Source organism: Cervus canadensis, chromosome X, assembly GCF_019320065.1.
Source record: "Cervus canadensis isolate Bull #8, Minnesota chromosome X, ASM1932006v1, whole genome shotgun sequence".
Classification (NCBI taxonomy): Eukaryota; Metazoa; Chordata; class Mammalia; order Artiodactyla; family Cervidae; genus Cervus; species Cervus canadensis.
This window is the reverse complement of record NC_057419.1, coordinates 17,046,044-17,072,278: the sequence shown is the minus strand read 5'-3', so window position 1 is coordinate 17,072,278 and position 26,235 is coordinate 17,046,044. Positions and strand designations below refer to the sequence as shown.

Genomic DNA, 26,235 nt, shown 5'->3' with positions numbered 1-26,235 from the left:
CTCCTTCCCGTTTTAGTATGGAACTTAATGGCCAAACAAGCATCACCAGCAAAGACAACTAGCCCAATCTGAATATGTAAAGAGGAAGGAATCCTCTAGGGTTTCACTGGAAAGACAGAGTAGACAGACCCTGCCTGTGTTATGCTCTGGGTGACCACTGGTTAGCACTGAAACTCTAGAATAGAAAAACATGTGTTTGTATTTTCAGGGACAAACCATAAGGAGAATGTCAGGGAAGATGGCCTCCTGTTTGACAGGTGGGAGCCCAACACTTAAGAGGAAGGGACAAAACTGAAAGTTCGAAAAGGGAGGCCTAGAACTTGACCAATAAGATAAGTTCTCAAGAAGATATAACCTAAGACAAAAATGGAGGGAAAAAATAGCAGCTCATTTCAGTATAATGAAAGGCCTAAGAATGAGAAACCCTGAAGAGGTGTCACTTGACTAGATTATTTTTCATTTATTATTATAGTAGCAAATAGAAGTAAGAAAAAAAATCACACTGGATTTCACATGATTTTTATTGAGCAGTTTGTCTCACTACAGAGAACTCACAGGCCGTTAATTATGATATCGGAGTAAGAAGCTGGGCAGCAAACACGGCTACCATATGTCATCTGGTTCCTCATGGGAAAAGGCTGCAAAACTAAATTAGGGAAAGACAAAAATTTTTTTAATCTGTTATATTCTTGTCAAGTTTATTCTGTGATCTATCATGTTCTCATTCCTTTCCTGTGGGGTTTCTGCCCTTGCTCATGATTTTTATCAGTAATTTGACAGGTTAATAAAATGCAATAGATTTTTTTTTGAAGTCAGTCATTTTGACTGATTCAGTTACAGGCAGACTCAAATATCTGAACGTTCCCCTAGCTGAGAATGAACCAGCAATATGATAAATGGTTTGCATAAGAACACAATGTTGGGGACACCATACCTTTCATCTTTGTCACTAGATGGCAGCGTGTCCAATTGTGAGCTCTCTCTGAACACCTTTTTGGAACTCTGACACAACGAGGCGGGGGGAGAGGAATTTTGCAATTAGATATATATTCAAAACTTTATGATTTCTCTAAGAACTGTTTTTGAAATATATAAGTAATTGAGTCTATAAAAGCAGTGACTTTTAAACATGACATTCAGCAAGCACATCAGAATAAGCTACCTGGAAGGTATTCTCAACATAGTACCTTAGACTTAGATAAAATATTACTGTCTCAGAACTAACTAACTCATTCATTATTCAATCATAGAGCTTTCATTTATTTCTTGTTCTGAAAATAATAAGATATCCCAACTTTTACAAACTTTGACAAATCAAAACTTTTTCAATCTTTTACTCAAACAAAAGCCATGATTTGTCAGGAGTGTCAGATATTGAAAAGGCTGGAACTCTATGTGACCTTCAGATTCTCTATGCTTTTCCCTCTGTCTCCAATGGAGACAGCAGATCTTTATCACAAGGTTTTCAAGTAAACCAGGACTTCCCTGGTGGCTCTGACGGTAAAGCGTCTGCCTACAATGTGGGATATCCAGGTTCGATCCCTGGGTCGGGAAGATCCCCTGGAGAAGGAAATGGCAACCCACTCCAGTACTCTTGCCTGGAAAATCCCATGGACGGAGAAGCGTTCTAGGCTACTGTCCATGGGGTTGCAAAGAGTCGGACACGACTGAGCCACTTCAGTTTCAAGTAAAACACAGGAGCCCTCAGCATTCCCCACCCACAGACGCCCGTCCACAGCATCAGCACCTTATCCGTGGTGTCCTGGTCTGGATTCTGTTGCAGGATTTTCATGTATTTCTCTAGAGGATTTTCACCACAAACAGATTTAGATTTGTCTTTCATTTCCTGAACACTTGATTCGTATTCTTTTTCAATTTCCAACTTCAATGATTCTTCAATTAGCCTCTGAAACAGATGGGTACCAAAATAGGAACTATACCTCTTTTAGAACTTCTAAGGGTTGAAAAACACAGTATTGTAATCCTGATCCTTTACCTACAACCTGCATGCCAGAGAACTGTTTTTTAATTGAAGTCACTGCTACCATCAAAGGGGCACAAGTGAAGTGGCCTGAGTAATCTGGGACCAGCCTAAGGGCCAGGAGCACATCAAAGAAAAGAGGACAGGGGAGCCCTGAAGCAAGAGGCTCTTTTTTTAACCTCATTTACAATGAGAAAATCAACTGCAAAACAAGGTCCTCCTCAATCATGAGCCTGTTTTCAGGACCAGATGAGGATGCACGGGACTGGGCTGGCCCTCTACCCTGAACCAGAAGGCCTGTGTGCTCCACAGCTGTCCTCAGGCCGCCTAAGGCTGGTTCACTTCCCCACTCCTCCTAGGACTTAGAGACACAGGGGACTCCCTCTCCCACCAGCATCACTACCCTCTCCTGCTCCAGCTTCTCAAGTTCTCGCCGCTCCCTCTGCAGAGTTTCCCGCCACTCGCTCTGCCTCTGCTCTTGCCCCTGCCTTCGTTCCCTCGCCTGCTGTTCTCGGAGTTTTTCTTCTTCCTTCTGTTCTCCAAGTGATTTCTGGTTGACACCTAATGGGACAGAAAATAAAGAACAAATAGCTTCTGGCAGCAGATTTTTCAGACAAACATGGGATGGGTACGCAGGGGTTTGGCTGAGCCCCAGGGAGACGGTGCAACTGTCAGCCGCCTCTGCTGGCCTCTAAGCCCTCAGCCCCAGACCTGGCAGCACACCCTGCGCACCTCTCGTGTCCCCAGCCCCTCCTTCCTCACCGAGGGGAGCCTTGTATTTCTGCCTCTGCATCTGGTTCTGAGCCCGCCGGATCCTTAGCATTCTGACCCGATCATTTGTCCCCATTTATTCCCACAGCATTATGGTCACTACCTCCACACTACTTCCACAGGGGTGCAAGAGTCTCCTGCCCAGAGCAGGACAAAACCACCAACCACCCTCCCCTCCCTGCTCAGGCCACCTGGCCATCACTCCATTCCCTCCAGGCGGATCCCTCCCTGGGGTTTGGGGCTGCCTCTGTCCCCATCATCCCCCATGTTTTCTCTTGTCCCTCTCTGGCCTCACACCAATGCTTCTACGGGGAAGTTCCCTGCCACCTGCATGTGGCAATCCCACAACGCTGGCTTCCTTTGCCGAGCTCACTCTACGCTCTGTCCACCAACCTCCAGGGCTTCGGGCTCCCACCTCTCCTCGTCCTGCTGCTGCAGTGAGGGTCCTGACCACCCTTCACCGAGAGTACCAACACCACAGTCTCTGCACTCCCTGACACCAGTCTCTCAGCCTTCAAGCCTGTATGCTTCCTTAGCACCAGTCACCTCCCAAAGAGAAGGGAGGGAGGCACTGAGCGCTGTCTCTGCTCCGGTCGAGTCCAGACCATGGCAGCCAAGGCCCCGACAACTGGTCTTTTCCTATCAGACTGACTTCCTCCACCATCACCATCACTTTTGCACATCCGACCTCCACACACACACACCCCCGGCACGTTCACTATCACCTGACTCCAGCTGCTCTTCTCTGCCCCCGCCTTTGCTCCCACAGTCTCCCCAACTCGACGTGCTCCCTCCCCATCTCTCCCCGGGGACTCCCCCCTCCTACCAGGTAAGCCCCCACCCTAGTGTACCCCGGTACCCCCACAGGGGCAGGGAACCTCTCCAGTGCCTGCCTTGCCCACAATGGCGTGCATCTATTTCCGTTCCTTCTGGCACGGCCCAGGCTTCATTTGCTGACTCCTGAGAGCCCACAGCTCAAGTCCCTGTACCTCATGGTTCAATCACCTTCCAACCCCGCTGATGCTTGTGTGACCTTTCTCCTCCAGCCCTGGCTGAAAAACCTCATCTCTGACCCACGCTACCCCCTACCCCCAACAGTGTGCAGAAACAGACGAATTCTCTAGTTCACCAGAGGACTCTGAATCTCTGTGCCGGGCCCTCGTTCCACGCCACCAATGGGAGACAACACAGGCTTGTCTGGCCCTTGATCCTGGCCATGAACCTGACTACCGGAGGCAGCCAGTACTCATTTCCACAGGCAGAAAGGCAATCTTCTGCTCGTTCCTGGGGGAGAAGGGTCACTCCTGAATGGTGCAGCCACACTTCTGAATACTCATTTTAGAAGACCTTATTATACTATCTAGTACCTCTCAGAGGCAGAACACCTATCTCCTCAGTTGGTTTCTCTTACTCTGATATTTTTATTACCATCTCCTCCAGATGGCTGCCACCATCCCTACTGACTACCCATCTGACTGGGGCTCCTTGGTGATGGCTTGCTGACCATCCCCTCCTCTACAACCTGCCCACCCTGAGAAGCTCCACAAAGCAGGGGCTGCTTGACTGCAGGATGCCCAGCCCCCGGGAAAGTGCCTGGCATAGAAAAAGCTCTTGAGCAAGCCATCCTGAATGGATGTTTTCCACAGTGATTTACACTGGACTCAGCAAAATCAACCCTCTCACAATCTTTCTTCCGTCAGCAATTCTTCCTGTTCCTGAGTACGGTGACTTCACACTGCCTACAAGAGGCTTTGCACAGCTTTGGGGGAGGATGGTTTTACTAGTAGGTGGTTTTACTTGAGGAAGGGTGTGTACAATGCTTCAACACTTTGGTCCAAGGAGAGAAAAGGACCTGTCCACTGGCCAAGGCCTGAACTGCTTCCACACACTGGTGAGGGAAGGGGGAGTCTGCAGAAGAGACAGGAAGAGAAAGTGGGCCAGATGGGAGGGAAGGATATAATGACCACTTTTCTTTCAGGGTCATCACTGTTTTGAAGACTAAAATATAACAGGTTAACCATCCTAACTTTTTAAGGTATGAAGGAAGCAAACAGATAGAAAGCAATATGAAATGTTATTATTGACATACCTCGTTAGTTAAAACAGAGGAAAACTCACCCGAGTACTGAAACGAGATGGGCCTGGTGGGTACAGGGGCTGTAGCGCCGTCCACATGAGGCATGTCGCCAGCATGATGGAGGCCATCTCTCTCGAACTGCCTTGGCACACTCCGTCCATCTATAAGAAGTGCAAGTGAATCTCCCCTAGCCCTCAGCAGCAGCAGGAGAAGAGAGGGTGGGGATAACTCCTTGCTGAGCACTGAAGTTTCAGACAAAGCAACTGGACCAGCCCTTTACTTACAGGGTTCCAGGAACTCACTGGAATCACTCGCCAATGTATCTGCTTCTTAAAGCATTCTTAGGAGATTCATTGACAAATTTGATTTGTTACCCAGGAGGGAAATCAGTCTAGTGACAGCAGAATTCATCTGGCTTGGCGAAAAGCATCTGAAGTCTATTTCAATAGCAGTGATTTAACAAAGTTAATGAAGTTGGTTCAAAGATTTCATAAAATATACTAAGCCCTTTCATTTCCCTGTTCAAAGTACTAGACATTCAGACTTGAGGATGGAGTGCTCAAGGCAAAACTACAGGTTAACGCACAAATATAAAAACTTTCTGGGGGATGGGATCAAGATGGTGGAGGAGTAGGTCATGGTCATGTGGGTCACCTTCTCCCACAAACACATGTGCATGTGGAATGATTCTCACTACTACGAAAACATCAACTAAACACCTCAGACTTAACAGAAGGGCAAGAAAAACTCTAGGTAACTGGGTAGAATGGAAGAAAAAAAAAAAAGAAAGGAATTGGGAGTGGACCTGCACCCGTGTGAGGGAACTGTGAAAAAGGAAAGGTTTCCACACCCTGCGAGCTGAGGCTCAGCCTTCAGAGGTCAGAACCTGGGAGACGGCCTGAGGGCTAGAGTGTGGTACGCCACAACCAAGGGAGTATGGCAAGAACCTGGATCAGCCAGGTTGTTCATGGGGTCACAAAGAATTGCACATGACTTAGTGACTGAACAACAACTGACAGATACCTAGCTTGTTTCAAGTTTCCGGCTATTATGAATAAAGCTTCTACAGCCAAAAAAAAAAAAAAACTCGGTAACCCAGAAAGAACCTCAGAGCTGGTTGACACTACATTCCTATTGTTTAGTGAAGCAGTAGGCTCTGAGGTTGAACAATCTAAGGCAGGACCAAAGCCAGGACAACAATTTCTAGTCTCTTAAGCTAATACTCTTTAATCTCCTTTCTGTAACTAAGGAAGGTATTTCTAAATCTGAGGCAATTGATGGAATCACTATAATTCAAAAAGTCACTTAACATGTTCACATTCCATAAAAGGGGGGGGGGAAGCAAATTTTAAGAAGTCACTTACTTTAAATCTGAGGCAATCCTAACCTTCACAAAGTAAGGATTCATTTACAAGCTTCATTTACCCCATGAACAGTATGAAAAGGCAAAAAGATATGACACTAAAACATGAACTCCCCAGGTTGATAGCTGCCCAATATGCTACTGGAGAAGAATGGAGAAATAACTCTAGAAAGAATGAAGTGACAGGGTCAAAGCAAAAACACCACCCAATTGTGGACATGACTGGTGACGGAAGTAAAGTCTGATGTTGTAAAGAACCATATTGCATAGGAACCTAGAATGTTAGGTCCATGAATCAAGGTAAATTGGAAGTGATCAAACAGGAGATAGCAAGAGTGAACATCGACATTTTAGGAATCAGTGAAGTAAAATGGGCTGGAATGGGCGAATTTAACTCAGATGACCATTATATTTACTACTGTGGGCAAGAATCCCTTAGAAGAAATGGAGTACCCCTCATAGTCGACAAGAGTCCAAAATGCAGTACTTGGGTGCAATCTCAAAAACGACAGAATGATCTCTGTTCGTTTCCAAGGCAAACCATCCAATATCACCGTAATCCAAGTCTATGTCTCAACCATTAATGCCGAAGAAGCTGAAGTCGAACAGTTCTATGAAGACATACAAGACTTTCTAGAACTAACACCCAAAAAAGATGTCCTCTTCATTATAGGGGACTGGAATGCAAAACTAGGAAGTCAAGAGATACCTGGAGTAACAGGCAAATTTGGCCTTGGAGTACAAAATGAAGCAGGGCAAAGGCTAACAGAGTTTTGCCAAGAGAACGCACTGGTCATAGCAAATACCCTCTTCCAACAACACAAGAGAAGACTCTATACATGGACATCACCAGATGGTCAATACTGAAATCAGACTGATTATATTCTTTGCAGTCAAAGATGGAGAAGCTCTATACCATCAGAAAAAATAAGACCAGGAGCTGACTGTAGCTCAGATCATGAACTCCTTATTGCCAAATTCAGACTTAAATTGAAGAAAGTAGGAAAAACCACTAGACCATTCAGGTATGATCTAAATCAAATCCCTTACAGTTATACAGTGGAAATGACAAGTAGATTCAAGGGATTGGATCTGATAGACAGAGTGCCTGAAGAACTATGGACACAGGTTCGTGATATTGTACAGGAGGCAGTGCTCAAGGCTATCCCCAAGAAAAAGAAATGCAAAATGGTTGTCTGAGGAGGCCTACAAATAGCTGAGAAAAGAGAAGCTAAAGGCAAAGGAGAAAAGGAAAGATATACCCATTTGTATACAGAGTTCCAAAGAATAGCAAGGAGAGAGAAGAAAGCCTTCCTTGGTTATGAATGCAAAGAAATAGAGGAAAACAATAGAATGGGAAAGACTAGAGATCTCATCAAGAAAATTGGAGATACCAAGGGAAAATTTCACACAAAGATGGGAACAATAAATTATTGGACAGAAATAGTATGGACCTAACAGTAGCAGAAGATATTAAGAAAAGGTGACAAGAATACACAGAAGATCTATACAAAAAAGATCTTCATGACCCAGATAACCACGATGGTATGATCACTCACCTAGAGCCAGACATCCTAGAATGCAAAGTCAAGTGGGCCTTAGGAAGCATCACTTTGAACAAAGCTAGTGGAGATGATGGTATTCCAGTTGAGCTATTTCAAATCCTAAAAGATAATGCTGTGAAAGTGCTGCACTCAATATGCAAGCAAATTTGGAAAACTCAGAAGTGGCCACAAGATTGGAAAAGGTCAGTTTTCAATGCAATCCTAAAGAAAGGCAATACCAGGGAATGCTCAAACTACTGCACAATTGCACTCATCTCACATGCTAGCAAAGTAATGCTTAAAATTCTCCAAGCCAAGCTTCAACAGTACGTGAACTGTGAGCTTCCAGATGTTCATGCTGGATTTGGAAAAGGCAGAGGAACCAGACATCAAATTGCCAACAACCACTGGATCACTGAAAAAGCAAGGGAATTCCAAAAAAACACCTACTTCTGCTTTATTGACTATGCCAAAGCCTTTGACTGTGTGAATCACAACAAACTGGAAAACTCTGAAAGAGATGGGAATACCAGACCACCTTACCTGCCTCCTGTGAAATCTGTATGCAGGTTAAGAAGCAAGAGTTAGAACTGGTCATGGAACAATAGACCGGTTCCAAATTGGGAAAGGAGTATATCAAAGCTGTATATTATCACCCTGCTTATTTAACTTATATGCAGAGTAAGTGAAAGTGAAGTCGCTCAGTCATGTCTGACTCTTTGTGACCCCGTGGACTGTAGCCAACCAGGCTCCTCAGTCCATGGAATTTTCCAGGCAAGAGTACTGGAGTGGGTTGCCATTTCCTTCTCCAGGGGATCTTCCTGACCCAGGGATTGAACCCAGGTCTGCCGCATTGCAGGCAGACACTTTTACTGTCTGAGCCACTATATCATGCGAAATGCCATGTTTGATGAAACACAAGCTGGAATCAAGATTCCTGGGAGGAATAGCAATAACCTCAGGTATGCAGATGACACCACCCTTATGGCAGAAAGCAAAGAGGAACTAAAGAGCCTCTTGATGAAAATGAAAGAGGAGAGTGAAAAAGCTGGTTTAAACTCAACATTCAAAAAACTAAGATCATGGCTTCTGGTCCCATCACTTCATGACAAATAGACGGGGAAACTATGGAAACTCTAACAGACTTTAATTTTTTGGGCCCCAAAAATCACTGCAGATGGTGACTGCAGCCATGAAATTAAGGCGCTTCCTCCTTGGAAGAAAAGTTATGAACAACCTACACAGCATATTAAGAAGCAGAGACATTACTTTGCCAACAAAGGACCATCTAGTCAAAGCTATGGTTTTTCCAGTAGTCACATATGCATATGAGAGTTGGACTATAAAGAAAGCTGAGTGCTGAAGAATTGATGCTTTTGAGCTGTGGTATTGGAGAAGACTTTTGAGAGTCCCTTGGACTGCAAGGAGATCAAACCAGTCGATCCTAAAGGAAATCAATCCTGAATATTCATTGGATGAACTGATGCTGAAGCTGAAGCTTCAATACTTTGGCCACCTGATGCAAAGAACTGACTCATTGGAAAAGACCCTGATGCTGGGACAGATTGAAGGCAGGAGGAGAAGGGGACAACAGAGGATGAGATGGTTGGATGGCATTACTGACTCGATGGACAAGAGTCTGAGCAATCTCCAGGAGTTGGTGATGGACAGGGAAGCCTGGCAAGCTGCAGTCCATGAGGTCACCAAGAGTTGGACACAACTGAGCGACTGAACTGACATGCTTAACTCTGATTTGCAATTGTTGTTTTTCAGTCCCTAAGTCATGTCTGACTATTTGTGAACCCATGGACAGCAGCACACCAGGCTTCCCTGTCCTTCACTATCTCCTGGAGTGTGTTCAACTCATGTCCGTTAAGTGGGTGATGTCATCCAACCATCTCATCCTTTGTCACACGCTTCTCTTCCTGCCCTCAGTCTTTTCCTAAGTTTGCAATTTAGTTATCCTGAAATTTTTAACAATGGAACTGAGAACCTAAAAATCTTCCAGATACAAAAACATGGTACTATACCTGTATCACTGATTTTATCAGAAAATAAAAATGTATTACTTTGTAACTGCTTTGCATTTTGTAACAATTGGTATGTTTTGCCAAAACGTTTTACATTTTGAAACAAGTTCTTCATATAAAAGCAAGTATTAATATTTAAACTTACATTCAAAAGATGGTTCAAATTCCTCATTATCCTTAAAAACGAGCTTGTCTGGATTTGAACATTCACTTTTGTCTTGAAGTTCTGTAGGTCTTTGATAAAGACTGGATGGGAAGAATAAAATTCAAGAATGTGAAGTTTAATAATGTAAGACACAAGAGCAGAAGGTGATGAAAAAAGCCTTTTGTGACTTGAGAAAATGCTTTAGAAAATTAATTTCTCGTGGACACATAGTGAATGGGAGCTACTCTGCACTGGGCGCTCTCCATGCACCAGACATCATTCCAAACCATTAATACGCATTAACTCAGTCACTCTTCCACATTGCCTCATGCCATGAGTTGGGTACTACCATTGTTAATAAAGAATATCCTGGCACTCTCAAAGCGGTTCCGAGGAGGAATTTTTATTTAAAGAACTTGAAAAATTTTTCAAAAAGCTCTTTATACCATTACCATGAGCCAGCTGAAGATGCCATGCATCACAGTGCCCTAACTCAGCCCATATGTGTCCTGCCTCTCTTTTTAGCTTTAACACAGAAGGACCGATATGAAAAAAAAAAAAACAAACTACCTACTTTAGGACCAGACAAGCACCTGTGCTAGTTTTCAACTTTGTACAGTAGATGAGCATCAACATACAGATGCCCAGGCCTGAGCCCAGAGAGGAGGAGTCAGAATCTCCCACCGTGGGGACTGGGCACAGGTAGGAGGCCCACCCTGGACTTGAATCCCACCTGCTGCCCACCCCTGCCCCCAAGCTTCTCGATACAGCCACCCCATTCTGCTTCAGCCCGTGTATCCTGACTCACTACCACTTTTGAATTTATTTTAATGATTGACACTGTGGAACCTTATTTGCTTATATTTAAATCCCTAAATATTTGTAAGTGACTTCTTAATGATGTACAAAACTATTTAACGTTTACAGTGAATTGGTTTGTATTTGCAAATTTTTTATGTCTGTTTTATCTTTATAAACCAAGTCTATTCATGGAACTATGAAGATGCTTATTAACACCCAAGTACATACACTATAGGGCTTCCCTGGTAGCTCAGTTGGTAAAGAATCCACCTGCAATGCAGGAAACCCCAGTTCGATTCCTGAGTTGGGAAGATCCGCTGGAGAAGGGATAGGCTACCCACTCCAGCATTCTTGGGCTTCCCTTGTGGCTCAGCTGGTAAAGAATCTGCCTGCAATGCAGGAGATCTGGGTTTGATTCCTGGGTTGGGAAGATCCCCTGGACAAGGGAAAGGCTACCCTCTCCAGTCTTCTGGCCTGGATAATTCCATGGACTGTATAATCCATGGGGTCACAAAGAGTCAGACACAACTGAGAGACCTTCACATATACACTATACATCAAGTTTAGCAAACAAGTAGAATTTTTTTTTCCTCCAGGCAATAATTCAAATGATTCTCAGAGATGATGCATCTTATAATCTGATTGCAAATTCTATCCTGCCACATGGTCTTTAACATTACCTAAAAAAACGGAGCCAGTCCTGGCTGAGACCACAGGAAGCTAACCAGCCTCAGCAGAGGCCTGGCAGAGAACGAGGTACTTACCCGGCCTTCTGCTCCAGAGGGCTGGACAGTGAGTGCACAGAGAGGTTGTGCCTGGACTCGGCAGGCGAAGGCTGTGGCTTTCTGTCGGGACAGGTGGCAGTCACAGTGGATCGGCCCAGACCTACGCGGCAGGAGGAACCAGGACAAGCACGTTACAGATTGTGAGGAGAAGATGGCAGTGCAGCTTCTAAAGATTTCTACCACTTTGAAAATGTCTTCGATCATCTTTGCAAGCAGTAGGGTATGTGAAAATCATCCACAGAACTAACAATTCAGGCATGAAAATGAAACTTCAGTGATAACAAGAGAATACATGAAACTAACCAGCAGCCAAGGAAAAGCCACAGTCACTCTCTGAAAACCTCCACGTGCCAAGCAAAATGCCGGCACTTGACCCTCCATCCTATGGCCTCCACACTACCTGTAACCTGGGGTGGAGGAGCCATGGTTTCCCAGGAGCCCACAGTTCAGAGGCTCCCATGACTCCCAGTTTATCAGCCTCCAGCTGCACTGTTACCCAGAGGAGACGGGGGATGAGGAGCAACCGACCCCCGTCCAGAGCATCCACAGGCCTGTATCCATAGCTCACCTTCTAGGTACATTTCACTATCAAGGCTTCTCGATTTGGGGAGTGGCGTGGAGGAGAGCCGTCTGGAGGCTACGCTCTTCTGTGACCTTGAGGCCATGCTGCTGGGCACCTCGGACACCTCGCTCTCGTCCCCTCCGCGCGTGCTCACTGGAGGCTGCTGAGAGGTGACTCTGGTGTCCACAAACACACACCTCTCGGGAACAGCTGCAGTGATGTTCTTGAGAGTTCCCGGCAGACGCAGCAGGGGTGGGCTCCTGGCTGCCAAGCGGCTCTTGGCAGGGCACTGACTGACCCTTTGATGGTAGCTCTGGAAAGCTTTTTCCAGGCGCTCTGCCTCCTGCTCCAGCTCTCTCACCCTTACCTTGGTACTGGCTACAAACTCGAGGTCGGAATCAGGGGAACTCCCCTCTGCGCTGGCATTTGGGTATTTGGGGATCCGCGGTGCAACTGGGCCTGCTGTCACCTCCTCTTGTCTCAGAGGATTTTTCAAGAAATCCCCACTGATGTCGCCATCACGAGGCACCACCCTGGTGCTCATTAACCCGCTGATGGAGCGATTCAGCAGACAGTGCTTTGGGTTGCGGTACACTTCGTTCTCTAGCGCTGCAGGTCACAAACAGAGAGTGTGAGACACAAAGGGAAAAGGTGGAGAACCAAACTGAAATGTTTCAGCAATTTTTAGTTGAAAAATCAACTAGCACATTAAACAGTTTGTGGCGTGTGATCAAGATGCTGGAGTAGTAAGAAGTGAAGCTCACCTCCACCCACAAATACATCAACAAACAATACATCTATGTGTGGAATGATTCTCACAGAATATCTACTGAATACTGGCAGAAGACCTCAGACCTCCGAAAGGGCAAGGAAATATCCATAGAACCAGGTAGGACAAAAGGGGGGAAGAAAAGGCAAGGAAGAAGTTGGGACAGGATCTGTATCCTCAGGAGGGTGCTATAAAAGAGACAAGGTTCCTGTACCCCACGAGATCAGCCAAGATGGAGGTGAGCTCCAGAGCCTCGGGGGAGAATGCAGCCTTTGGTATGCAGCAGCTGGGAGGGAGAAACCTGCACAAAAGGTCAGCACCACTGCCCTATACTCCCCAGCCCGAGACATGTGTTCACCCAGGCAGGCAGAAGCTGGGTGCTGAAGCTCACACTTCGGAAATCAGACCCAGGGAGAGGGCTAGGGTGGGCTGTGTGGAAACAGCCTGAAGGGGCTGGAGTCTGGAGCGGTCGCTCCTGAGGGTGTACATGAAGGAAGCTTGGGTCGCCTTAGAGGCCAGGTGCTACTGATGGTTGGGGTGTGTGAGGGGAGTGGTGGGACACACCACTGCAGCCTTTTCTGCTGTGCACACTCTCAGGTGGCATCACACGGCCTACAGGAGCTCCAGGAGGGGTCACGAGCAGCAGCAACCGCCACCTGCGTGCCACAGGCTTCAGGATCTGTTCTGAGCCTCTGCTGTGACCTACTCCCTACCTCAGGCTACAGAACCAGTCTCGAATGGCCACCACTGCCGCCCTTCTGGGCTCCAGGAGTGGTCTCAAGCCACCAACGATCCCATCACGTGTTCTGGGAGTGTGTGAGATCCTCCACCAAAGCTGAGAACCTCAGGACTGGGCACCAGCCACCACATCTGCACACCCTGATTATAAGGGGATAATGACCATGGCTAGCACACGCTGAGTAAAGAGGTCACAGGCATCCATACCAAAAACAGCCCTCATGCCAAACAAACACTAAACCCATAGAAGCTACACAGTGATGCTTCCACATATAAATAGTCCCCCCAAGACCACAGTAGATAATTTCTCTTCTGTAAGTTTGGGAGAGAAAATTACGTAAAATGAAGAAGAGGAACCATTCCCAGTTAAAAGACCAAGACAATTCCCCTGAAAGAACAAACAATGAAACAGACCTCTTCAGTTTAACAGACACTGATTTCAAAAAAGATAATGAAAATACTAAAGGGATTAAGGAAAAATTATCAGTAGAAAAGGAGAGTATTGCAAAAAGGGAATAGAAACTATAAAGAGGAAGCAAGAAAATTACAAAACTCATTTGCTGAGACAAAAACTGAACTAAAGGCAAAGAATAATGTAAAAAAACAGGCAATTCCCTGGTGGTGCAATGGTTAGGACTCCACACTTTCACTGCTGAGGGTGTGGGTTCAATTCCTGGCCAGCGTACTAAGATCCTGCAAGCCATGTGGCATGGCCGAAACAAAACAAAACAAATAATGCTGAAGAATGAATAAGTGACCCAGAAGATAGAATAATGTAAATCACCCATTGGTTTTTACAGACAGAAAGCCAAATGAAAAAAAGAAAAAGAAACCTAAACAAGAGACCTGAAAGTAGTGAAAGTGAAAGTTGCTCAGTCGTGTCCAACTCTTTGCAATCCCATGGACTATACAGTCCGTGGAATTCTCCAGGCCAGAATACTGGAGAGGGTAGCCCTTCCCTTCTCCAGGGGATCTTCCCAACCCAGGGATTGAACCCAAGTCTCACACATTGTGGGCAGATTCTTTACCAGCTGAGCCACAAGGGAAGCCCAAGAATGCTGGAGTGGGTAGCCTATCCCTTCTCCACTGGATGTTCCTGACCCAGGAATCAAACTGGGGTCTCCTGCATTGCAGGCAGATTCTTTACCAACTGAGCCAGAGACCTATGGGACAATAAAAAGAATGCCAATCTATACATAATAGGGATTCCAGAAGGGGAAGAAAGAGAAAAGATAAAAAATGTATTTGAAGAAATTATAGCTGAAAACTTCCCAAACCTGAAGATGTAAACAGATATCCAGTGCAGGAAGCAGACAGGGTTCCACATAAGGTAAACTCAAAGAGACCTACACCAAGGCATATTTTAATAAAAAATGGCAAAAGTTAAAGAGAGGATTCTAAAGGCAACAAGAGAAAGAGAGTAAGAAACTGTAAATTTACCCCCCTTCCTAGAATGTGTTAGAGTCTAAGGATGGAGTTAACATACTTGAAAAACAGGGTAACTACAATTCAAAAATATACAACAGATTCACAAAAACCAAAAAGAACATAAATATAATACAAAAGAAAATCATCAAACCACACAAAGAAAAACAAAAAGAAATGAACAAGTATAAAATCAATGAGAAAACAAGCCTTAAAATGGCAATAAATGTATATCTAACAATAATCACCTTAAATGTAAATGGACTGAATGCTCCAATCAACAGACACAGAGTGATTGACATTGATGGGATTTAAAAAAACAAGAGCTTAGGGCAAAGGACACAGACTGAAAGTAAAGAGGTATAAAAAGATATTTCAATCAAACAGAAATGAAAAGAAAGCAGGGGTCACAATACTTTAATCAGACAAAATAGACTTTAACACAAAGGTCATAAAGATAATGAAGGACACTTTATAATGATAAAAGGATCAATACAAGAAGAAGATTTTACATGCGTTAACCTAAAATATATGCACCTAACACAGAAGTACCCAAACACATAAAACAAATACAAACAGATATAAAGAGATAAATTCACAAGAATATGATAATGGTAGGAGACTTTAACACCCCACTCCCATCAATGTACAGATATTCTATGCAAAATAATAATAGAACAACAGAGATCCTAAATGGTACAACAGAGCAGTTAGACCTAATTGATATTTTCACGACATTATATCCAAGAACAAAAAACCAATACACATTCCTTTCAACTGCACATGGAACAGTCTCTACAACTGACCACATATTAGAGCACAAAACAAGCCTCAACAGATGTAAGGGTACAGAAATTATCTCACACATCTTTTTCTGACTACAAAGGCATGAAACTAGAAATTAACCACAGAAAAAGAAATGGGGAAAAAATGACTACATGCAGACTAAACAATATGCTACTGGAAAACCAATGGATCAACAAGGAAACCAAAGTGGAAATTTAAAAATACCTTAAGACAAATGACAATGAAAACGGAACCATACAAAATCTAAGGGACATAGCAAAAGCAGTTCTTAGAAGTTCACAGTAGTACAGGTCTTCTTCAAAAAAACAAGAAAAATATCAAATAAACAACATAATATACCACCTAAAAGAATCAGAAAAAGAAGAACAAACAAAACCTAAAGTCAGCAGAAAGAAGGAATAAAGATAGAAAATAAAGTAGCAATTAAAAAATGGAAAAAGTCAATAAAACCAAGAGCTGGGTCTTTGAAAGAGTAAACAAAATTGATAAACCTCTGGCCAGGCTCACCAAGAAAAGAGGCAGAACCCAAATAAATGAAATAAGAAATTAAAATGAGATACCACAGCCAATACCACAGAAATACACACACAAAAAAAAAACCCTAAGGGAATACTAAGAACAATTATATGCCAATAAATTCGACAACTTAGAAGAAATGGACAACTCTGTAGAAATACAGAGCTCACCAAAACTGAATCAAGAAGAAATAATTTGAACAGACTGATCACTAGAAGTGAGAGAACTTGTAATTAAACAAACAAAAAACTCCATACAAAGTACAGGACCAGATGTCTTCACAGGTGAATTCTTCCAAACATACAAAGAACATATACAGATCCTTCTCAAACTCTTAGAAAAACTTAAGGAGGTAGGAACACTCACAAAGATCTTCTATGAAACCACCGTCACCCTGATAGCAAAACCAGACAAAGACACCACCAAAAAAGAAAATTACAGATCAGTATCTTTGATGAATATACATGAAAAATTCCTCAGCAAACTATTAGCAAACTGAATCCAACAATACACACAAGAGATCATATACTACAACCACATGAGATTCATCCCAAGCTCACAAGAATGGTTCAACGTACACAAATCAATGTGAAACACCACATAAACAAAAGACAAAAACCACATGATCATCTCAATAGATGCAGAAAAACCACTTGAAAAAACTCAACATCCAGTCAAGACAAAACTCTTACTAAGGTGGGTATAGAGGAAACATGTCTGAACACAATAATCACCATTTATGAAAAACCCACAGCCAACGTAATACTCAATGGTGAAAAGCCAAAAGCCTTTCTAGTAAAATTTAAAACAAGACAAGGATACCCACTCTAACCTCTTCTATTCAATACAGTACTGCTTTCAGGTATCCAAATTGGAAAGGAAGAGGTAAAATTGCCACTATATGCAGATGACATGAAACTACATATATAGAAAATCCTAAGGACTCTACACAAAAGCTACTATTTCTAATAAATGAATTCAGCAAAGTAGCAGGATACAAGATTAACCTTCAGAAACCAGTTACATTTCTTTACACTAACAATGAAATATTAAAAAGGGAATGTAAAAAAAACAGTACCTTTTAAAATTACTTCCCCCACAAAAAAAGAAAAAGAAACTTGACCGAGGTGAAAGATTTATACACTGAGAACTATAAAATAGGATTCTTTACCAGCTGAGCCACCAGAGAAGCCCATGAATACAGGAGTGGGTATCCTATCCCTTCTCCAGTGGATCTTCCAGACCCAGGAATTGAACTGGCGTCTCCTGCATTGCAGGTGAAATCTTTACCAGCTGAGTTACTACGGAAGCCCATCAAATATTAATAAAAGAAATTAAAGAGGATTCAAAGAAATGGAAAGAAATCCATGCTCTTGGACTGGAACAATACTGTTAAAATGGCAATACTACGCAAAGAAATCTATAGATTTAATGTGATCTCTATCAAATTACCCATTGTATTTCTTCACAGAACTAGAATAATCAATCCTAAAATTTATATGGAACCATAAAAGACCCAGAATTGCCAAAGTAATCCTGAGGGGAAAAAAAAGAAGCCATAAGGCATAACCCTTCCAGACTTCAGACAATACTACAAAGCTACTGCAATCAAAACATCATCATACTGACACAAAAACAGACATATGCTTTAATGGAATAAAATAGAGAGACCATAAATAAACCCACACATCTACAGTCAATTAATCTTCAACAAAGGAGGCAATAATATACAATGGGAAAAACACAGTCTGTTCAACAAGTGGTGCTGGGAAAGCTGAAGAGCTGCATGTAAATCAACAAAGTCAGAACACACCCTCTCACCATACACAAAAATAAACTCAAAACAGCTTAAAGACTTAAACATAAGACATGATAATATAAAACTCCTAGAAGAGATCACAGGAAAATATTGTCTGACATAAATCACAGCAATGTTTTCTTCGGTCAGTCTCCCAAGGCAATTGAAATAAAAACAAAAATAAACAAATGAGACCTAATCAAACGTACAAGCCTTTGCACAGCAAAAGAAACCATAAACAAAACAAAAAAACAACCTACACTATGGGACAAAATATTTACTAACAATGCTACCAACAAGGGCTTAATTTCCAAAATACATACACTCAATGGCAAAAAACCAAACAACTCAACTGAAAAATGAGAAAGAGTATGGAGGTTCCTCAGAAAAGTAAAAATAAATTACCATATGATCTAGCAATTCCACTCCTGGGCATATATACAGACAAAACTCTAATCCCAAAAGATATATGCACCTGTATGTTGACAGCAGCACTATTCACAATAGCCAAGACATGGAAACAACCTAAACCTTCATCAACAGATGAGTAAAGACGTGGTGTGTGAACACACACACACACACACACACACACACACACACACACAGAGGAATATTACCCAGTCATAAAAAGGCCAAAATAATGCCATTTGCAACAACATGGATGCAACTAGAGAATACCATACTAGGTGAAGTAAGTCTGAAAGAGAAAAATACCATGTGGTATCACTTATAGGTGGAATCTAACATGACACAAATGAGCATATCTATGAAACAGACTCGTAGACATTGAGAACAGACTTATGGTTGCCAAGGGGGAGGGAGTTGGGGGAGGGATGGAATGGGAGGCTGGGGTTAGCAGATGTAAGCTACTATGTATGGAAGGGATAAACAACAAAGTTCTACTGTAGAGCACAGAGAACTATATTATGATATAGTATCTTATGATAAATTATAATGGAAAGCAGTACCAAAAGCAATCTATATATATGTGTATCCAAGTGAATCACTTTGCTGTACAGCAGAATCAACACAATACGGTAAATCAACTATACTTCAATAAAAAGAAATAGTTTGTAAATCGAAAGTTATACCTGGTGGCTCAGAGGGTAAAGAATCTGCCTGCAATGCAGGAGACCTGGGTTCGATCCCTGGGTGGGGAAGCTCCCCTGGAGAAAAGAATCGCAACCCACTCCCGCACTCTTGCCTGGAGAATCCCATGGATGGAGGAGACTGGCGAGCTACAGTCCTTGGGGTCGCACAAGAGTCGGACACAACTGAATGACTAACACTTTCACTTTCACAGCAGAAATCAACACAATAGGGTAAATCAACTATACTTCAACAAAAAAAAGTCTGTAAAACCATAGTCAAAACAGTAATTATTAACATTTGAGAGCTTATGTGTACCAACTATTGCTTCATATGCCTTCTTTTGTAATGCATGCTATTATTTCACAATCCATTATGCACGACCTTGAAAATCCATAAAGCTCTGAGAACCGAAAAGGCATTCACAATGTATTCAGGGACAAAGCCTAACCAGACTTGAACTCATGTGGTTGAAAAATCTGACCTGATCTGATATAAACCCATTTATAATCTTTATTTCACCAGCAGGAAGATTCACACACTTGACTTCAAAACAATGAATGTGTCTCATTACAGGATGCCACCCCCGAACTCCCAGGGCTGCAGCAAAATCTACTGCATACAGCCTAAGTCTCAGAGAGGGGAAGAAGGGCGTGTGGTCAGGGCCCACCGCGGGCCCAAAACTCTCACTGCCCCCACGTCACGGACAGGAGACTATAGCTGAATCACCCAATAGCAAAGCACCAAGTCGCTGGGCTGGCCTAATGCAAAGCCACCACATGTGACCGCTCCTCTCCTGCAAGACCACCTTGATGATGCCAGGGACAGATGCTTGGGAGGCCCGTACTCGTGAAGCTTCCATCCTCAATGAACTATTTCTAATGATCTGAGCTCGGGACAGTTTCAGCAGTGGGACGTCTGGCAAATGCAGAGTTGTGGCAAGAAAACAAGCAACAGGGAAGAGTAGAGATGAGTGAAGGACGGAAATAAAAGCAGAGTGGGAAGAAGGGGCCAAGGGCCTGAGGAGGAAGAAGTGCAAATAGGAACTGAGGAAGGCTCAGAATCACAGTCTCACGAACTTCTGCTGGGCTTGAAAGCAGCTCAAGAAAGTGTCAAATTCAGCGCTTGTTATGAAGGAGGGGCAGATGTCATGCATCGACAGGAAGACACGGTAATAAAATGGCAGCTGTGGCCATTTGCCCAGTGTTTTACGTGCCCCAGGCCCTGCACTGGGGCTGACCACATAGCCCCTCATCCTCCACGGCACAGAAGGTATTACCCTCATTACAGAGGGGAATCGAGGCCCAAGGAAGTTGAAAGAAATGTACCCAAAGCCAAACAACTAACTGCAAAACGGGTACAAAACCAATTTTCTGATTTCAGCAGCAGTGCTCTTTCGGCCAGGCCATGCTGCCTCTCCCACTCACATAAACCTGTCAGGGAATGTATAAAACCACTCAAGAATTGACTGGTCTTATTATCGGGATGTGTGAGTGTTAGTCACTCAGTCATGTCCAACTCTTTGCGACCCCATGGACTGTAGCCCGCCAGGCTCCTCTGTCCATGGGTTTTCCCAGGCAGGAACACTGGAGTGGGTTGCCATTCCCTTCTCCAGGGGATCTTCCTAACCCAGGGATCAAACCCAGGTCTCCTGCATTGCAGGCAGATTCTTCACTGTCTGAGCCACCAGACAGCAAATAAAAAAGGAAAGCCTAGGTCCAGGATGAATTTGGGGGCTTCTGTGTTGCTATCACACCTATCTGTGGTATGAGGTTCCCCCAAGCATGGGGCACCTGTGAAAACAAGTCACGTTAGCTGACCACCTGGCTGGTATCCCTGAAATGGACAGGGAGCTTGACTTCTGAGATGGCACATTTCTCTATGACTGTTCCCTACGAGGTGCTGGTGCTCAGCTGTGTCCAACTCTGTGGCCCCATGGACTATAGGCCACCAGGCTTCTCTGTCCATGGGATTCTACAGGCAAGAACACTGGAGTGGGTTGCCATTCCCTTCTCCAAGGGATCTTCCCAACCCAAGGATCAAACATATATTTCCCACATCTCCTGTGTTGGCAGGAAGGTTCTTAACCACTGAGCCACCTGGGAAGCTTCCCCCTACTATGAGAATTACCAAGAATTCAATGAGTAACAATCACATTTTCACAAATGTCAGAAGTTTTACACACACACACACATTTTCACAAATGTCAGAAGTTTTACACACACACACACACACACACACACACACACACACACACACACACAGGTTAAAAATGTCTCTAACCTGTCTGAGTTTGTTTTAGTTGTGATTTTAAAATTGAAACCTGCGCAGTTAACCTCTTGACAGAAGCATCATATTCTAATACCTGGGCCTTCAGCTGGGTGGAGTGCTCAATCTGCAGAGAATCAGAGAAGAAAAGAAATGAACATAAAAGAAATCACAGCTCACTTCAAAGGGAGCTATTCTCTCATTGGGCTTATTCTCTTTTGCCCTTTTGCCAATTCTGAGCAGCATTACACACTTAACGCACAGGGTCCCTACAAGATGACAAACGATAAAACAAGTTTCCACCTCTTGTCACATGCAAGTTAGAGCAGCTACTCCAGAGCAGACACAAGAAAGACGGCAGCAGTATTTCCAAGTCAGGGTGAGAATCAAGACACCGCCACTGTGGGCACCACCAGGACTTGAAAAATTGTGCGTTTAAGTGAGTTTGCTTGCCTCTGGATTTTGTGACAATTATGAATATAAAGTCACATGATCACTGGAGAGTTCTCTCAGATGAGAAAGCACATACTTTAGCACCTTGGGGGAGCTCTGATGTTGAAGTAAACCCCATTTACACTCGTGTGGCATGTGCCAAGTTCATGTATCTATGCAGCAGACTGGCCCAACCCCTGGCTGCACAAGGAGCAATACTCACTTCGCTTTCAAGCTGTTTTTGTAGAGCTTGCTTGTGGGTTTCAAACTCCTTATGCTCAAGTGCAATAGCGTTTTCTGCTTTCTTTAATTCTTTCTGAAAAATCAGCAGTTCGGGAGACGGCTGAGCTATGCCTAGGAAAGTAGCAGAGCATGATTGTTATCAAACTGAAGTTTTCTCACTGACCTTTACTTTTAAAAGCAGCTAGAGAAGTTTCAAATTGTTCTTCCTTTTTGGGCATGCACATAATTTTCTATCAGCTCCATCAAATGGACAACAAGCAATTCTGCCACAGGAATTTCAAAACAATTTAATGCACATAAATGCAAATTTTAGTATTCTTGAGTCCTTCTCCATATAATAGAGTTCTTTTTAATCCTTAAATTAATTTGAAAGCCTGCCTCTCCCCTCTACCAAGCACAGAGGTAGAGAAGGAACGCTCTAGCAAAACCTATCCATGACTGCCCTGAGGTCCAATTCGATCTGTGCATCTGTGTCAGTAGCTCTCAGGGTCCAGGCAGAAAGCAGATGGCATCTCCAATTCAGGTCATTGGAGAAGTCTTCAAGGAAGACTGGCTTAGGCTGGTCCCTAGCCACAAAGGATGATGTAGTTCCCTAGACTGCTAATGGGGCCAGGCTGTTGGCTACCAGCCCTTGGGCCTGGAGGGCCTGGGAGGTAGAAAAACTCCCAGAAATGGGGAGAGTGAGCATAAGTCCTAGCCACGGCAATCAGAGACAAAAAAGAGATGAAAGGAATCCAAATTGGAAAAGATGAAATAAAACTGTCATGTTTGCAGATGTCATGATACTATACAGAGAAAACCCTAAAGATGCCATCAGAAACTAGAGCTCATTAATGAAATTGGTAAAGCTGCAGGTTACAAAATCATTCCACAGAAATCTCTTGCATTTCTATACACTAACAATGAAAGATCAGAAAGAGTAATTAAGGAAACAATCCCATTCACCACTGCAACAAAAAGAATAAAATACCTAGGAATAAATCTACCTGTATGTAGACAACTGTAAGGTGCTGATGAAAGAAATCAAAGACAACACAGATAAGAGAGATTTACCATGTTCTTGGATTGGAAGATTCAATACTGTGAAAATGACAAGCAAAGGAATGCTCAAAATTCTACAAGCTAGGCTTCAACAGTATGTGAACTGAGAACTTCCAGCTGTTAAAGCTGGATTTAGAAAAGGCAGAGGAACCAGAGATCAAATTGCCAGCATCTGTTGGATCATAGGAAAAGCTAGAAAACTCCAGAAAAACATCTACTTCTGCTTTATTGACTATGCCAAAGCCTTTGACTGTGTGAATCACAACAAACTGGAAAATTCTGAAAGAGATGGGAATACCAGACCACCTTACCTGCCTCCTGAGAAATCTGCATGCAGGTCAAGAAGCAACAGTTAGAACTGGACATGGAACCACAGACTGGTTCCAAACAGGAAAAGGAGTACATCAAGGCTGTATATTGTCACTCTGCTTATTTAACTTATATGCAGAGTACATCATGAGAAATGCCAGGCTGGATGAAGCATAAGCTGGAATCCAGATTGTTGGGAAAAATATCAATAACCTCAGATATGTAGCTGACACCATGCTAATGGCAGAAAGCAAAGAGGAACTAAAGAGCCTCTTGATGAAGGTGAAAGAGGAGAGTGAAAAAGCTGGCTTAAGACTAAACATTCAGACAACTAAGACCATGACTTCCGGTCCCATCATTTCATGGCAAATAGATGGGGAAATAATGGAAACAGTGACAGACTTTACTTTCTTGGGCTCCAAAATCACTGCAGATGGTGACTGCAACCATGAAAAGACACTTGCTCCTTGGAAGAAAAGCTATGACAAACTTAGCATATTAAAAAGCAGAGACATTACTTTGCCAACAAAGGTCCATCAAGTGAAAGCTATGGTTTTTCCAGTAGTCATGTATGGATGTGAGAGTTGGGACCATAAAGAAGGCTGAGTGCCAAAGAATTGATGCTTTTGAACTGTGGTACTGGAGAAGACTCTTGAGAGTTCCTTGGACTGCAAGGAGATCAAACCAGTCAATCCTATAAGAAATCAATCCTGATTATTCATTGGAAAGACTGATGCTGAAGCTGAAGCTCCAATACTTTGGCCACCTGATGCGAAGAGTTGACTCATTAGAAAACACCCCGATGCTGGGACAGACTGAAGGCAGGAGGAGAAAGTGATGACAGAGGACGAGATGGTTGGATGGCATCACCAACTCGATGGACATGAGTTTGAGCAAGCTCCAGGTGATGGTGAAGGACAGAGGAGCCTGATGTACTGCAGTCCATGGGGTCACAAACAGTTAGACATGACCGAGCGACTGAACAACAACCCAAGGCAATCTACAGATACAGTGCAAACCCTATCAAATTACCAATGGCATTTCACAGAATTAGAACAAACAATTTCACTATCTGTATGGAGACACAAAAGACCTCGAACAGCCAAAGCAATCTTGAGAAAGAATGAAGCTGGAGGAATCAGGTTCCTTGACTTTAGACTATACTACAAAGCTACAGGAATCAAGATGGTATGATACTGGCACAAAAACAGAAATATAGATCAATGGGACAGAACAGAAAGCCCAGAAATAAACCCACGCACCTATGGTCAATTAATCTATGACAAAGGCAAGAATATACAATGTTGAAAAGACAGTCTCTTCAAGTGGTGCTGGGAAAACTGGACAGCTACATGCAAAAGAATGAAATTAGAACATTCCCTAACACAATACACAAAAATAAACCCCAAATGGATTAAAGGGCCTAAATGTAAGCCCATGCATGTGTGCTCAGTCATGTCCAATTCTTTGTGACCCCATGGACCGTAACCCACCAGGCTCCTCTGTCCAAGGGATTCTCCAGGCAACAGTGAAAGTGAAGTCGCTCAGTCGTGTCTGACTCTTTGAGACCCCGTGGACTGTAGCTTATCAAGTTCCTCCATCCATGGGATTCTCCAGGCAAGAGTACTGGAGTGGGTTGCCATTTCCTTCTCCAGGGGATCTTCCCGACCCAGGGATCAAACCCAGGTCTCCTGCATTACAGGTGATTCTTTACCACTGAGCCACTGGGTAAGCTCAGATATTATAAAACACTTAGAGGAAGACACAGGCAGAACACTGATATAAACTGCAGCAATATCTTTTTGGATCCACCTCGTAGAGTAATGAAAATAAGAATAAACAAATGGGACCTAATAAAACTTCAAAGCTTTTGCACAGCAAAGGAAACCATAAACAAAATGAAAAGACCACCCAACAGAATGGGAGAAAACATTTACAAATGAGGTAACCAACAAGGGATTAATTTCCAAAATATACAAACAGGTCATGCAGTTCAAATAACCCAATCAAAAAGCAAGCAAAAGATTTAAATAGACATTTCTCAAAAAAAAATATAAATGGTCAAAAAGCACATGAAAAGATGCTCAACATGACTAATTATGTTAGAGAAATGCACATCAAAACTACAATAAGATACAACCTCACACCAATTAGAATGGCCCTCATCAGAAAGTCTGTATATAATAAATGCTGGAGAGGGCATGGAGAAAGGGGAATCCTCCTTCACTGATGGTGGATATGTAAATTGGTACATCCACTATGGAGAACAGTATGAAGGTTTCTCAAAAAACTAAAAATAGAAATACCATGTGATCCAGCAATCCCACTGCTAGGCACATGCCTGGAGAAAACCATAATTTGAAAAGATATACGCATCCCAATGTTCACTGCAGCACTATTTACAATAGCCAAGACATAGAAGCAACCAAATGTCCATGGACAAATGAATGGATAAAGAAGATGTGGTATATATACACAATGGTATACTGCTCAGCCACAAAAAAGAAATAAAGCCATTTGCAGCAACAAGTATGCAACTAGAGAACACCATACCAAGTGAGGCCAAGTCACAGAAAAAGACAAATATCTTATGATATCACTTATACGTGGAATCTAAAAAGTGATACAAATGAAGTTATTTACAAAACACAACAGACTACACAGACTCAAAACACAAGTTTATGGTTAACCTAGGGGAAAGGGAGGGGAAAGGATAAAATTAGGAGTTTTGGATTAACAGA

The 26,235-nt window shown here is 43.2% G+C and overlaps 1 protein-coding gene across 5 annotated transcripts in view; it reads right to left on the bottom strand.

Annotated features, from left to right (window-relative positions):
- Nucleotides 1-503: 503 nt before the first annotated feature.
- Nucleotides 504-26,235, bottom strand: part of OFD1 (OFD1 centriole and centriolar satellite protein) — a 63,125-nt gene continuing 37,393 nt past the window's right edge. For 4 of the 5 annotated variants that reach the window (XM_043459235.1, XM_043459234.1, XM_043459233.1 and 1 more), the window contains 10 exons: nt 22,125-22,255; nt 21,485-21,596; nt 12,066-12,668; nt 11,477-11,597; nt 9,912-10,012; nt 4,871-4,990; nt 2,385-2,542; nt 1,748-1,906; nt 935-1,002; nt 504-646 (listed from right to left, as the gene is read on the bottom strand). In XM_043459235.1, coding sequence (XP_043315170.1) covers nt 604-646; nt 935-1,002; nt 1,748-1,906; nt 2,385-2,542; nt 4,871-4,990; nt 9,912-10,012; nt 11,477-11,597; nt 12,066-12,668; nt 21,485-21,596; nt 22,125-22,255 — 1,616 coding nt within the window. In that variant the 3' untranslated portion in view covers nt 504-603. The remainder of the gene's footprint in view (nt 647-934; nt 1,003-1,747; nt 1,907-2,384; nt 2,543-4,870; nt 4,991-9,911; nt 10,013-11,476; nt 11,598-12,065; nt 12,669-21,484; nt 21,597-22,124; nt 22,256-26,235) is intronic. The other variant, XM_043459237.1, reaches the window with a different exon arrangement.